Here is a 15,611-nt window from a genome sequence, read left to right as displayed (position 1 = left end):
ACATAATTCAAAATGGCCGACATCCAAAATGGCCGACATGGTAAAATTGGATATCAGTCGACTCGGCATGACGCCCTGAATCTAATGAGACCAATTTTATGATTTTTGGATAAACGGTTCAGAAGTTATAAGCCAAAATAGGCATTTTTCGTATCTCCGGACAGGTAGGTGGCGCTGCGCCGAAACGCTGCATGTTGCTTCAAGTCATGCTTGTGATGACATGTACCAAGGTTGGTTTGAATACGATAAAGCGTTGCGGAGATATAGCCTTTAGTGTGTTTTTGCAACCTCCACGTAAAATTTGTTTGTGCGTTTATTGAAAACGATTGGACGAATCAACTTGAATTCCATAACTTTTTGTCAACATGCTCTGAAGATGATCTGTTTCAATTTTCGTGAAAATCGGAGCAACGGCCTAGGAGGAGTTCGAAAAAGTAGGTTTTTCAGAAAATTCAAAATGGCGGGAAAATTTGCATACCGGAAAATGACATCATAGGGTGAAATCGAATCGGCTTGAGCCAAGGAATCCGATGAAAAAAGAATTTTGTTTCTAGCCCTTAGGGGTCAAAAGTTATAAGCATAAATATGAGTGAAACTTTGGACAGGTGGTGGCGCTAGAGGGATTGAGTTAGAGGCACCAAATTTGCTATAGTGACAGCTCAGACTGGCCTCTATGAGTGTGCCAAATTTCACAACTTTTTACCATACGGTTCTATGGGCTGCCAGAGACTCCTATGGCGGAAAAAGAAGAAGAAGCAGAATAATAATAGGAACACTAACGATTTCAATAGGTGCCTCCGCACCTTCGGTGCTTGGCCCCTAACTATGTTTGAGTGGTTTATCAAATCCTTTGTTTAAATACTGCTCATTATCATTCCAAATGCTGGAGGCTGCCTGATGTTCACCCACCACCACCCTTGACAGTTTGAATAAAACTGATGATTCAGTCCCTCTTTTGTGCGCAACTGCATTCACTTAAAACTTGCTAGAGGTCTTGTAATAGGAAACAGCCGAGTTTCTATGATGAATATCCTTTCAAATTTGAAAAGACAAAAAAAGATTAAGAAGCTCTGCATGCATTCATGACAAAACATTACGTTTGCTTAAAGGCCTTCCCTGACCACCTTGTGTTAAAATGTTCCACCAGTCCTTTGTTTATTGAAATTCACCTCAGAAATAAAACAAAGTACCATTCAAAAGTTTAGTTTTTTTCTGTTTTTGAAAGAAGACACCTATGCTCACAAAGGCTCTATTATTTTATTAACAATACACTTTAAACAGTAATATGCCTTACTCCAGTCTTCAGTGTCACACGATCCTTCAGACATCATTCTAATTTGGTGATTTGAGGCTCAAGAAACATTTTTTCAAAGGTTGAAAACAGTTTAATGTTTTGTGGAAAATCATGATACTTTTTTTATAGGATTCTTTGATGAAAAAAAGTTGAAAAGCATGTATTTGAAATATGGAAAATCTTTGTTACATTTGAACTCAATGCATCCTTGCTGAATAAAAGTTTTAGAAAAGTTATTACTGACCCCAAACATATTGTTCAGTGCAACTGTACATCTCCACAAAACTGTACTCTAACTCCAATAGAGGGCATCATTTTGTTAAAGACAGTTCATTATTATTTATATATATTTTTAAATGTTTGTCCAAATTGTGAAGTCACAAACATTTTAACTTTACCCAATAATAAACTTGTAAATTATGAGTAGATTACGATGTCCTTCCCGTCATTTAAGTATTCCAACACCCTTATTAATGTTGATAAGCATTGTATTCATGACATGAGTTTGATGGTCATGCCATGGTCCTCTAAAACTAATGGCTTCAATCCAAGAGTGAAATCATGCAGCTAAAACAGATTACTGCCTCTGGCTGCTTGGATTGCTCACTGTCATTGTCTTAATGTAGGAAGAAGGAAATAGTAAGATCCAGAGAAAGTGTCCAGCTTAATATGGTTTGTTTTGCATGCTTAAGTGACCGGCGAACACTGAGATATTGTGTAAGAGCGTGAAATTTAAACCATGATGCTTGGCATCACGCTCTTGGCATTGTAACGTTTTAAAGTTGATATTAAATTGGAAAAAGGGGTTTTAAAACCCAAAATGCACTCAATGTGAGTGGATAAAATCCTTGAGGGAAAAAACACTGCTTATGAATCTCTATGTTGCCATGGCATATCTGTGTAAGATTGCTATCTTGTTGCAAAACCTTGGTTCAGTTTATATAACATAACCTTAAATGTCTAATTGTGCTGACAGCTCTAGGAATGGGTGCAAACACAATTTCCAGGTTGAGATGTGAAGAGGCTGCTAATAGAGCCTTGTTATAGTGAGTCTGCATCCCTTCTTAGTGAAATGATTTTCCTCGGTGACCAATTCTTAGATTTAGAGACTCTGAAATTTCACTGTTCCTCTGTGAAGGATTTCTTTTATTCTATAAGGTTTAGGGGCTTTGTGTTTACCTGTCCTTCAGAAATTGAGTTCACGACCTTCATAAAATAGTCTAGACCAAAATTAATAAATCACTACAGCTTAACCCTAGCCTAATTTATCAAATAGTCAAATCAGATTTTATTTAAATAGAGCCGTTTATTTAACCTTTAGACAAAATATAGGAGAATGTAAACCCAACTTGCAGTTACATCACATTTTTAAGTTAAGAAATGCAAAGTTTAAGTAAGCAGATTTCAAGTTTGCACTCATACACTTTTGCAAATTCCAAATGGTAACACCATGCTTTGCATTAATTACCAATTATTAATTACTAGTGCCATGGCAAGGCATGCTGGAAAAGAGCCCAGTTTCAGGTAAATTTAAGTCTGTCTAAATTAAAATAAACAAGTTCATAGAACTCAAAACAATGGAAACAATTCAATTACTTAAAATTAGTGCTGTGAAATCGCGATGAATTGCATCCAAAATAAAAGTTTGTGTTTACATAATATATGTGTGTACTGTGTATAATAATTATGTATTTATACATACACACACAACTTCATATTTAAGAAATATTTGCATATATATATATATATATATATATATATATATATATATATATATATATATATATATATATATATATATATATATATATATATATATATAATTTATTTAATTGTATATAAATATATTTTATATATAAATATAATTTGTTTTCTTAATATATACATGCATGTGTGTGTATTTGCACAGTATACACACATAAACACAAACTTTTATTTTGGATGCGTTTAATCAAGATTAATTGTGACAGCACTACTTAAAATGTCTCAGTTTCGTGAACTAAAAATAAAAATACATTTCTAAATAACCATAATAAGTAATTTCATTCAACTAATTTGTTTAAAGCTGCAGTCTGTAACTTATTTTGGTTAAACATTATCCAAAATCTATTTTTGAGCAATTAACTAGTCTTCAAAACTATAACAGTGTTCATTGTTAATACACACTCAATACCTGTAGTCACACAATTTATTGTAATGCTTTTTTCTCATTTGTCACAACAAGTGGCAGACATGTTTCTTGTTCAGATGACATTACGCAAGGAACATTTTTATTTTGGTCATACGTTCAAGACATACAAGCTGTCATTCTGAATTACAGTACCCACTGTTGTGAATGAATGAAAGCCACGCAAACTCCTCAAAACATTAGATTAATCCGCGCTGAGGAGCCGATGTACGATGCATGTATAACTCCGCAAATAACTGCAATTGAAGTTCAAACAGAGATGTCGACAAAGAGGCACAATTTACGGACTGCACCTTTAATTTGAGTTTGTCCTACTCAAACCGATTCATTATTTTGAGCGTTAGGGTTTACAGAGTACTTATATGACCAAAAAGTAAGATGAAATTTGGATGGCTTGTGATATAAATCATTGTGATCTTCATCACATTATGGCAGACTATAAAATGCACAAATATTAGTTGTCACTATATAATATTGATCAGTAAGATATTTAAATGCTTAGTTTTATGATCAAATAGGTATGATTTTACAGCACAAAAGCATGTGTCCCATGACCTGAGGGAAGGTGTTTTTAGAATGATAAAAAAAGACATACATTGCTTTCTTTTGGCAGTTTTAGTGACAGACACAGAGGATGATCCAAAACTATGAGCTGAACGTCCATCAACCAGACGAGCAGCACAGCTTAACGTGCCTGAGCACATGCTATTACTAGACCACTTCTCTAACAAGCTAGTGTTATTTTTTACTATTTTTCATTGTCACCCCTTTTCATCCTTTCATTCTTTCAACTTTGATTCACGCTTTATCCTGAGGGCCAGCAGATATTTCCATCCATCAAGTGGAGTATCAGTCCTGTCTCCACTTGTACAGCTTTCTCTTTAAGTAAGCATTCGGTGTGAGGGTAATATGTGCGAAACCATATGTAAGTGTGTGTGTGTTTTTCTGCATGCATTTCCCAATAGCTTGTGGTTACAGAAAGATGATTGGCATTAGGTGACAATTTAGTTAAGTATGCTGATACACTCAAAACTTTTGAACTGTATCAGTATTACTGCAACAGTCCAAAAGTGATATAGAAAAAAACACATGTCTTGAGTGCACCCTAAACCATGTGCAGTGTCTGCCTGTAAATGATTCATTTTAATGTTAATAATTTAAATGGACTTTGTAAAGTCTTAGCAAAGGGCAGACTTTAAGCCTAGCGGCTCAGATGAATGGAGCTTTCACTCATGCATGAACAATTAAGGTAAGAGTCTTGTCAGTTAGTAACAATTTAGTTGTGTTAGTTCTGCACGTTAATCATTTCTTTGTTTCTGTATGCGGTATAACAACAAAATATATATTAATGTTTGTATTGTTTTATTTTACTTTTTGGTCAGGTACAATGAAGTCACTTTCAAACCAGTCGCATTTCATTATTGGACTATTTTTGTCCTTGTCTCTTATCACCCTGAGCTGCAGCGGAGGTAAAGTTCTACTGTATCCTGTCGATGGAAGCCACTGGGTCAATATGAAAGTCCTGATAGAAGAGATGCACTCCAGGGGCCACAACATCACAGTGATCCGACCCAAATCCAGCTGGTACATCACGGAAAAGTCCCCTTTCTACACTTCCATCACAATCCCAGATGAAACCAATTCATTTGAGAACTTTTTTGAAGAGTATTTATGGAAAGTGATGGAGATAGAAAGAGGCGAAGCTTCCGGACTGTCATTCTTGCAGCTCCAGGTCGATTTGTTCACAATGCTGTCAAAAGCACATTACATTTCATGTAAAATGGTGTCAGACATTTTAGAAGATAAGACACTCGTCAAAAGACTTCAGAATGAACGGTACGACCTGGTGCTCACTGATCCTGCCATAGCAGGCGGAGTGTTTTTAGCTCATTATCTAAAACTCCCTCTTGTTCTCAACGTACGATGGATCACCAGTGGTGAAGGACATTTTGCTATTGCACCATCTCCCATGTCTTATGTACCTTTACCAGGCACTGGTCATACAGATAAAATGAGTTTCACTCAAAGGGTTACAAATGTTTTATTTCAAAGCATCGTTTTCTTCCAGGAGAGATTTGTGGTGGGTCCACATTATGATGCGCTAATAGAGAAGTATTTTGATTACAAAACGGACATTGTTAGCCTCATTCAAGCTGCTGATATCTGGCTCATGAGGGTTGATTTTATCTTTGAGTTTCCAAGACCAACCATGCCAAATGTTGTTTACATGGGTGGATTTCAGTGCAAACCTTCCAAGCCTCTTCCTGTAGATCTGGAAGCATTTGTGCAGAGCTCAGGAGACCACGGTTTTATTATTATGTCTTTGGGAACACTTGTTAAAAGTCTCCCCGCCGACATGGCGAACGAAATTGCGGCCGCTTTTGCTAGTCTACCTCAGAAAGTGATCTGGAGACATCTTGGAGATCGCCCGTCCGCCGTGGGCAACAACACTTTAATCGTGGACTGGATGCCGCAGAATGACCTCCTGGGACATTCCAAGATCAAAGCCTTCGTAGCCCACGGAGGAACCAATGGAGTGCAGGAGGCCATATACCATGGGGTACCGGTCTTGGGTATTCCTTTGTTCTTTGACCAGTTTGACAACTTATTACGTGTTCAGGAGAAAGGAGCGGGTAAGGTACTTAGGTTGTCAGAGCTCAGTGGCCTTGGACAAGCCCTACGGGAATTGCTCGGGGATGCTTCCTACAGGAAGAACATGCAGAGACTCTCAGGTCTCCACAGGGACCAGCCGATGAGGCCTTTGGACTCAGCCATCTTCTGGATCGAGTATGTGATCCGAAATAAAGGTGCGAATCACCTGCGCTCCGAGTTCTACAAGATGCCGTGGTACTCGTACCATTCTGCTGATGTGTATTTGGTTCTGTTCACCGTTGTTGCTGTATTTGTGCTTTCTGTAGTTGCAATAATCAGATATGTGTGTAGTAAAACATGCTGTAAACGAAAAGTTAAAAAAGAATGATGTTAACTAGATGATTTTTATAGTAAGATTTGGGATCATTAAAGGATTTACTGATACTGGCAAATGATTAAATCACATTAAATATATATTTTTAAATGTTGCAAAAGTTTTAAAAGTGTTTTGTTCTTAGAGATTTAAAATGCTAATTTTATATATATATATATATATATATATATATATATATATATATATATATATATATATATATATATATATATATATATATATATATATATATATATATATAAATATACATACATACATACATACATATATATATATATATATATATATATATATACACACACACACACACACACACACACACACACACACACACACACACACACACACACACACACACACACACACACACACACACACACACACACTTACATTCAAAGGACAGAAAGGCCTCGGACTAAATCTAAAATATCTTAAACTGTGTTCTGAGTATGAACAGAGGTCTTAAGGGTGTGGAACGACATTAGGGTGAGTCAATAATGAAAGAAATTTCCTTTTTGGGTGAACTAACCCTTTAAAACGGGTATGTAAATAAACAAAAAACAGAGATGAAAAATTAAAGCCCCACTTGGCTACTTTTGCTCTCGGGGTCCCCCTACAGTTTGGAAAAAATAATGTCCTCAACTACTGTCGTAAGCTCAGTCATCCTACAACAGGGGATGCCATCGCGCGTGCATTTGTTGACATGACAACCCTGATAGCCCTGAACTAGTGATGCGCGGTTCGTCTCATAACCCGCGGACCCCGTATGTCTATTTAATGGTCGCGGGTGCGCGGTGTGTTGTAAAAATATATACAGTGGTGCGGGCCAAATAACTTCATAAAAGCGTCCCGCGGGTCGGTGCAGCACTAACAGTTCCCCTGAACAGTTCTTCTGGCGTCGCGTGTGAAATGTCTTCATCCCAGGTAACGTTACAGTCAGTGGCGTATGTTTCAGCATGTCATATGAATATAATTTCATGGGGTTTATTTTTTTCAAACGCCAAATAATCACGATGCTCACGTTTACAAGCCAGCGTCATTATAGTAGTCTATTGGTTACCGTTTTACAGTATATATGATACTTCAGTTCAATGTTTGAGTGGTAGCTCACCATAACAAGCATGACAGCATCGGTCGGGCACGCCTCCTTCAGCTCACGCCGACGAGCAAACCCTGGTCACATTTTGATCCTCGTCCTGCCTTTAATCCCATCATTTTTTCATTTCCTCTTATTGCTTTCCTCCAACAAAACCTTTTCTTTCTTATTTGTCTCTGCTGCTTCGGACATTACTATATTATCCGACGAACAAAGTTGGGCTCGCACGTCCGAATGTAAGGAAGTGTGTTTGTGTTGGTGGAAGTGACGTATATGCCGTAAAGCAGTCGAATTTTGTAGTTCTTTTCTTTTTCTCGGGTTACTACCCGAAACCCGAAGTTTAAAAGTACGATTAAAAACGATACAGACCCCATCAGGCTATGGCAGACGTGTCATTCAACCTATTGTAAGTCGATTTATCATCACAAGAGTCTTAAAAAATATATTATGCAGGTTGAAAAGTTACCTAGTGCTGCTTTAACGCAAGTAAGAAATGTACTTTTGCTATGTTTAAATAAATGTTCAGTGATATCTTCCAAAGATTTTAAAATTTTGACCCAATTTCTTCCTCTAAATAATGTTGATATGGCAACTAGTAAATACACTAAGTTTCGTGTGTGGAAAGTGTTAAACTGTGTGTTTCAACTAACCCCGCGTTAGATTGTGCCCCGCGCTTCCCTACACCTAATTTTCAACCTTCAGTGAACCTTCAGCACAGTTGTGACACTGATTACATCCAGCTGTGGTCTATTTTTTTTTTTTTTTACATGCCATGACTAGAACTATATATAGGCCTATATTTTTTTTCTAGTCACGGCATGTAAAAAAAATAATTAAAAAACTAAAACTAAGACCACAGCTGGATGTAATCAGATTCAGGTCAATACAGCATCAATTTGTCTTGGGAATGACAGATACAAGTCCTTGGTAGTGACCAGAGGGATTTTTAGCCGTTCCTCTTCCAGAATAGAGGCCAGGTCACTTTGTCATGCAGGTGGCGTTTTCTGACTTGCTCCTCCAAAATACCCCAAAGTGACTCATAAATATCAGATGACTGCGCAGGCCATGTGAGATATTCAACTTCACTTGTTCATTAAACTCATTCTGTCACAAGTCTTGCTGAGTGTATTGGTGCAGGCGCATTATAATGCTAATACACGGCACCCCTTTTAGACTACGTTTGAACCATTACGTGCAAATAATCGTCCAATATGGTTTGTAGTCCTTGGCAGCGTCCATCAGTAAGGAATGCTATGATATTGCCCAAACCATCACTAATCCTCCCCTGTGCTTCACACTGAGGGTTTAAACCTCTATAGGGATTACTTCTGAAAAAATCGAGTGTGTGTGCCACACATTTTGTCATCTAACACTTGGAAAAGTCTACTGATACTCTGAGAGGAACACTGGATCAGAGAGGAATGTTGAGGGAACCGTAATTCAGGAACTACTATAGAGACCAGCGCGTCATACTGTATTATTGTTGGACATTTTTACAAATTACTCTGTAGTTGTGTGATGTGGGTTTATGAAAATGTACAGTGGTTTCAAATTCATACCAATGAATCAAGATGTTGACAGTGCATGCAGCATTCCAACCTAGGTTTTTGTGCATAAGAGCAGCTGTTTTACTGACCATGTTTTTCTGTGGGTCAGAGGGTGTTAAACCATTAAGCCATAATCTTTTACAGAAGTGCCGCAGTAAAAGTGTAAATCACTGCCATTTAAACCACAGGCGCTATAAACAAATGTACCAGTATTTATTCAAACAAGCTCCATGATGATTGAGGATAATTACTTTTTGGACTTGCCTCAATGAAAATGCATGGTAATGTTATTTAGAGCTGCTGATTGTTTTATTTTTATTTATTTTTTATCTCACTGGAAGATTCACACATTACCATTTTATTTTGAACAACCTTTTATAGGGTTGTATGGATAGTTCACCCAAAAATGAAAATGACCCCATGATTTACTCAACCTCATGCTAAGTGTATATGACTTTCTTCTTTCAGACGAATACATTCGGAGTTATAAAAACGTCCTGGCTCTTGGCAGTGAATAGACGATGATATTTTGAAGCCCAAAAATAGGCTTTGGGGGGGTTTATAAAGGCCTTCGGTATTGAAGCGATGGGTTTGCGTAAGAATTTTTTATTTTTTACTTTATAAACTGAAATAACTAGCTTCCGACAGACAGCCATGTGCATCGATTTACGCCGAAAGAGTAGCCCCTGACCTGATGCATGACGTATTGACGGAGGATAGAGCAAAAAAAAAAACACAAGTCACAAATTAGAAGTCTAAAACAAGGATTTTTAAAGTATGTTTCATTAACAAAGTTCGGGAGGAGCCCGTTCAAATGACCTATCCAATCATGATCTCATTCCAACAATTAGTATTCAACATGTCTACCAATTACCTCAACTGTAGGATCACATTAAATCCAGGCAACTCACCAATGTTTCTTGACAAGTTTTCAGCATCCCTCCACCACCCCGTCTTCCTCACACTCAGCTGGTTACTTTCCTAGAGACACAGGGGGAGTATTCTGGGTTCAGGCCAAATTCTGAGCTCGGAGCCCTCTCCTCGGATAGCACACCAAATAAGACTTATTTGTAAGTGTGAACTCATGAAAGAGAAATGAGGAGAGGAGCTTGAGTTTGTTGTCAAACCCTATTTGTTTGAACCGTGAGAGGCGTCAAAGCTTATGCTACTCCAACACCGCGACAGGGGTTACTGTTTTGGTGCGAGTCAACTTGCATAGGCCGTCTGTCGGCAGCTAGATATTTTAGTTGATTAAGTTTTAAATATGGATATTTTTATTACACAAATGCATTGCTTTGCTTCAGAAGGCCTTTATTAACCCCCCGGAGCTGTGTGGATGATGGATAGATGCACGTTTTGGGTTTCAAAATATCATCCTCTATTCACTGCCATTATAATGCTTGGAAGAGCCAGGACATGTTTCAGTTTTTCAGTGCTAAAAAGAACAAAGCTTCAAGGGGAAATATAATGAGCTCAACAAGAAGTGTTCACAGTAATAGTCTATTTACCTTTACATGGTTGCTCTGGAGCACCTTCAACCTTGTGTTTGAGAAAATGGCCTGCCAGCAGGAAGAATTTAAGCGAGTCTTGCAGCAATCATCTTTGTTCGCAGTACTGTTTGAACTGAGGTTTCACACAGCACAGCATCTGAGAGGAAGTCATTTGTCATAAAAGACAACTAAAAATAAATATGTAATTTTTTTCTTGAGCACAATGTTTATAGCTTTATTGTAATATAAATGTGAGATCTGACCGAAAATGAGGCCATTTGATTTAACGGCGAGGTTGATTAATCGCAGTGCATGTGTTATTTGTATGCCACATGTTGTAGGTGATGCACAGATACAGACTTGACATTTCTCTATGTGATGTTGAAGAACTAAACCCACTTTTTTTTTTTTTTTAGCTGAGATGAAATATAAGCTTATTTATGTCTATCAGACATGAACTGGACACTGTGTATATAGGTTTTCACTGCCATTGCATAATTTCCCATTAGGGAACTTGGCAATTACAGGCCTTAAAAATGATAACTGTCATAATAAAGGGCTTTTATTTTCCATTTGTCAGTTACAAGTATTTCAGTTCTGTCCATCAAAATTCTTTGCGTTCTTTGTTTTTGGCAGCTAAAATTTTTCATTTTAATTTAAAGGGATAGTTCACCCAAAATGAACATTTGATGTTTATCTGCTTACCCCCTGTGCATCCAACATGTAGGTGTCTTAGTTTCTTCTGTATAACACAAATGAAGATTTGCTGTGTTCACGCACTTCACTTCCGGTAAGGTCAATATACACCCTCTGGCTTTTATATCCAGCACATGTATTATTGACCTTACCGGAAATGAAGCGCTTTCCAGGCTGTTGGATATAGCGTTGTATTTGAGGTAAAAAATATATAAATACGGCTGGATTTCTCACACAAACCGATATTTGTGTCTTAAGATATCATGAGCCACAGGGCTCTTTGTGCATGTTGTCTAAGCATGATTTTCTTTGCTCTCGTAGAATTGTTACCCATTCACATTATATGACTGTCACACAGCAACGGTTGGAGTTAAAAATCTTTATTTGTGTTCTACTGAAGAAACAGACACACCTACATGTTGGATGCACTGGGGGTAAGCAGATAAACATCAAATTTTCATTTTTGGGTGAACTATCCCTTTAATATATTTAATATATACCAAACTCTTAACAACACAGAGATTGTCATTTCACTGCTATGTGTGTGCAAATCATATATTAAGCCTATCTCCACATATCGTCAAAGGCACAATGCGAGTGATTTGCGCGGTTTGTCCGACACACAGATTAGATACTTCCACCAACATTCAGAACTAAAACACGCCGATTTCCCGTATGATCATGTTGAGTATTTTCATTATGGTTTCAGGGGACCATCTGGAGCTTGACATGAAGAAATAAAATTACATACCCGAGGCGACACGCATAATAAGGACAGAGAGGAATGAATCTTCTGCGTGAAACAATGACTGACTTCACAGAGCTGCTGAACACGTTTGTCACTCCTGTTTTACAGTGCTAAATATGGTTATTTTGTAGCCTATATAAATCTTTATCTGGTGGCTGTAACAACAACGAGTTTATGAGTTTAATGTCTCGGGGAATAATTAACTCAAAAGGGGTTCAATATTCAATATTCATGAATTTATGAATATAATTTGCCCGTCATTCATTACGTATTAAAAATTTCCCGATAGGGAAAATTGTTTAATTAAATACAAGTAACCCTTTATGAAATTGCTTGAAATTATCCTACTAAGTTCGTCCACCAAATTAGTTATAGACTTTTCAACTCAATTCTCCATAAGGGATCACTGCTTTACGAGCGCATAAGAAACATTAACTTTACTGATCAGGACAAGTTCAATATTTCAAATGGTCATACAGTTTACTTTACTAACATAGTAGCATAAGCAGTTAGGTAACTTAGATCGCAAGTTTCATTGACTTTGTGTATGTGGGAGAACAACAGACCCAACTCATTAAATGTCTTTTCGGAGGTTTAATAAACACAGACTAAAAATAACACTACGATTCACACAGAGAGTACACACTAAATATGCATCAAGAAAGTAGACATGTAGGTATTAACGAAAGAATACATAAAAGAGAATAATGAATAGACTGAAATTAGAGAGAGATAAAAGAGAGAGATGGGGGAGAGAGAGAGATGAGAGAGAGAGATGAGACAAAGCATTTAGAGGTAAAAACACAACTTTCCTTCAGTTCAACAACTACGACCTGCACGGAGCTTGTCCCAACGGGACAATACACACCTTCTTTACAGCAGTTTAAATTTTATAAGAAGAAGAATACTTGCATTTCTTTTGGTTTCGTTTTGGCTTCTCGCTTGTGTGTGTGTGTATATATTTCTGCGTCTCAGGTAATTCTCTCCGAGGTCGGGAGGTGACGTAGTTTTCCTTTAGCGGCGTTTCGGGTCTACCTCCTGAAGTAGCCCGTGGCTAGTAAGTTGATGGAACGAGGAACAAAGGATTGTTGAAGACCGGATTGTAGAAACGGAGTTTCTTGAAGAGGAGTTTCCAGAGAAGAGTTCAGAGGAGAGTTTCGGAAGTCAAGCCGGGAAGAAGTTTCAGAAGCGAAGAGGGGAAGAAGAGGGGGAGATTGTGGTCTCCACTGGTCTTTTAAGAGAATTAATCCACGCCCCCTTCTGGCTAATTCACCCAATCCAGAGGGTGAATTCGGTAGCGGGAAAAGTTCTCTTTGTCTCATTTTATGGCCTATTTTGCATGTTCCTGAGGTGTCGTAAAGGGGTGTTGATTTTGTATGGTTTTACTCCCAAGTCGGCTAAACATATTAATGATACATTTCACAATCCCATTTTGTGCATCATTGAGTAAGTCAAAGAAATAGGAATATTTAGATATCAAACACCTTATGGCTGGGAGATATTAAAACAGAGATACAATTTTACACAGGAATACAAGCATTTAAAATGAGCTTACATTGTTTCTATGCCATGACTGAGTAGGCCTGAGTCAAGGAGCATGCATATACACACCAAGCTACCTCGTATACAGTCTAGAATAGTCTTAATTAAAGCTTCATAAGGAATGTGTGTGTGTGCTCGTGAGTCCTTGTGTATTGACAGGAGCCTTGGCGCCTTTCGGTCTGGGGAATGAAAAAGGGGGGGAAACAGGGTTCGAGTCGTGTGACCCGATCAGGGCCTGTGTTATTGGACGGGGTCGTAAAACTGCCGAAGTTGTCACTTCCCCCAGACTCTGTGGCGTGGCTCTTAATTTACATGCGGCTAAAAGCTATCCCCCCTTTTTACAATCAACATTGGGTTCCTCTTTGATCCTCATTGTAAGAGACCACAGACGCTACAGTTCCCCCTTTTCATCTGACGAAGTCCGTATGACATCGTCGGATGACAGTTATCGTTTTGGTCGGATGACAGGTGGATCATGAGGGTCAAGTGGCTAGTGGTTTCTTAATTGTTGTTTTTCTTCAGCCTTCGGTTCCTGAGGTTATTCTCGGACAGCCTCCCATCACGATGGATGGATGGTAGGTGAGTCGGGCAGTCGGGAGCAGGTGTTTGTTACGGCTGGGGCGCCAGCTCGATGAGGTCCGTCTCTGCTCCGGGCGTTGTAATTTCCCTCCGGGGTTTCCATCGGAGACCCCCGGACACGGCCGTTGTGAGCTTGGCTGTGGAGGTTCTCATCTGGTTGAATTTTCTGTACAGGAGGAAAGCGATGCCCAGGGTTAGGGTATTGCCGAAGATCATAGAGACACATAGCGCAGTGTCAGCTGCGGTCCAGGTTTGGACCACAGGAGAGTTATTCAGGATGGGTATTCGGGACAATGCTTGGAGGGCTGTATCAAGGGGAGCAATGTCAATGAGCTGGGGCCCCCCTTTCTCAATCCACAATTCTAACTCGGGAGCGAGGGTGAAGTTGTGGTCCTTGAAGAAGGCGGGGATTTCCAGTTCCGACTGGTATTCTTCGCTCGGGAGGTGGTACAAGGCCAAGTCGTCCAGGTGGAGGATGGCTCCTCGTGGTACTTGGACCCACATGCTCTGATCCAGCAGGTTGATACGAGTCGCAGTGTTGTGTTGGTCGTAGATCAGTGTGGCGGTGCGCACGGGAGTGTTGACGAGCCACCTGTCACCTACGATCTCTGCTTGCGTCTCGGTGACTAGGGTACGAGGCGTTGCGTCGGTGAGGCAGCGGGTATTGCTGAGCATAGGTTGCAACCCGCAGATTCCCTCCGTGTTGTCTCGGAGGAAAGGTTTGCTTGGGCAGAGATAATGAATGTCTTTGGTCAGGGTACACATGTGTAGGTTTGGAGCTAGGTACAGCTGTGTGTTGCTGTCATGGTACGCGACTACCTGAGGAGTGCGCACCTTGAGGTGGGTGTTACCTTTCCAAAAGCCTACATTAATAATGTCTTTGAGTCTGTAGATTCGGCTCGACTCGATGATGGGTAAATTAAGGAGGAAACCCATTTCTTTCTGCTCGGGATCCACATACAGGGGAATGGCGCTTCCCAAGGAGTAGGCCAGGTGTATCTGCAGCGGGTCAGTGGGTGCGTTGATCGCAGATGCCAACACGTTTTGCACCAGGCTTAAGGGTATCAGGTACGGTGGGATTCTACCCATGGCTAAGCTGTCGATGGACGAGCTTATTTCCCGTAACATGTCCGTCATTAAGGCGGTAACTAGCTGTGTTTGGGCAAAGTCATTTTGGAAGACGGTGAATAACTGTTTCATGGAGTTCACGGTCTGGTTCAACAGGACACTGTGGGTGTTTAGAATTACCACAGTTCCTCTCAACGTCTTGCCGATAGTCTGTAGAGCGGCACTCTGTGTGGTGAGTTGCTCTTTGAGCTGTGGAAGTTCAGTTTGGATTTCAGCCACATGTCGTCTTACTGTGGCGATGTTCACTGCGTTGACACTGGACATACCAATGTTAAACAGAGTTCCGACGGCGGCAGCGGCTCCGAGCAGCGCTCCCA

General features: G+C 39.4%; 1 protein-coding gene across 1 annotated transcript; it reads left to right on the top strand.

The window, feature by feature from the left end:
• The first annotated feature begins 4,670 nt into the window (after nt 1-4,670).
• ugt5d1 (UDP glucuronosyltransferase 5 family, polypeptide D1) lies at nt 4,671-6,562 on the top strand. The gene is made up of 2 exons (XM_067432566.1): nt 4,671-4,731; nt 4,865-6,562. Exon 2 carries the CDS (start codon nt 4,870-4,872, stop codon nt 6,460-6,462), a length of 1,593 nt encoding a protein of 530 aa, XP_067288667.1. The 5' UTR covers nt 4,671-4,731; nt 4,865-4,869; the 3' UTR covers nt 6,463-6,562.
• Nucleotides 6,563-15,611: the final 9,049 nt, after the last annotated feature.

This window comes from Pseudorasbora parva, chromosome 23 (genome assembly GCF_024679245.1).
Source record: "Pseudorasbora parva isolate DD20220531a chromosome 23, ASM2467924v1, whole genome shotgun sequence".
Classification (NCBI taxonomy): domain Eukaryota; kingdom Metazoa; phylum Chordata; class Actinopteri; order Cypriniformes; family Gobionidae; genus Pseudorasbora; species Pseudorasbora parva.
Note: the sequence above shows the minus strand (reverse complement) of the source record. Positions and strands in the feature narration are given on the sequence as shown.

Bases quoted from the DNA above. Each gene is read 5' to 3' on its own strand.
- ugt5d1 (XM_067432566.1), top strand. From the start codon at position 4,870: ATGAAGTCACTTTCAAACCAGTCGCATTTCATTATTGGACTATTTTTG.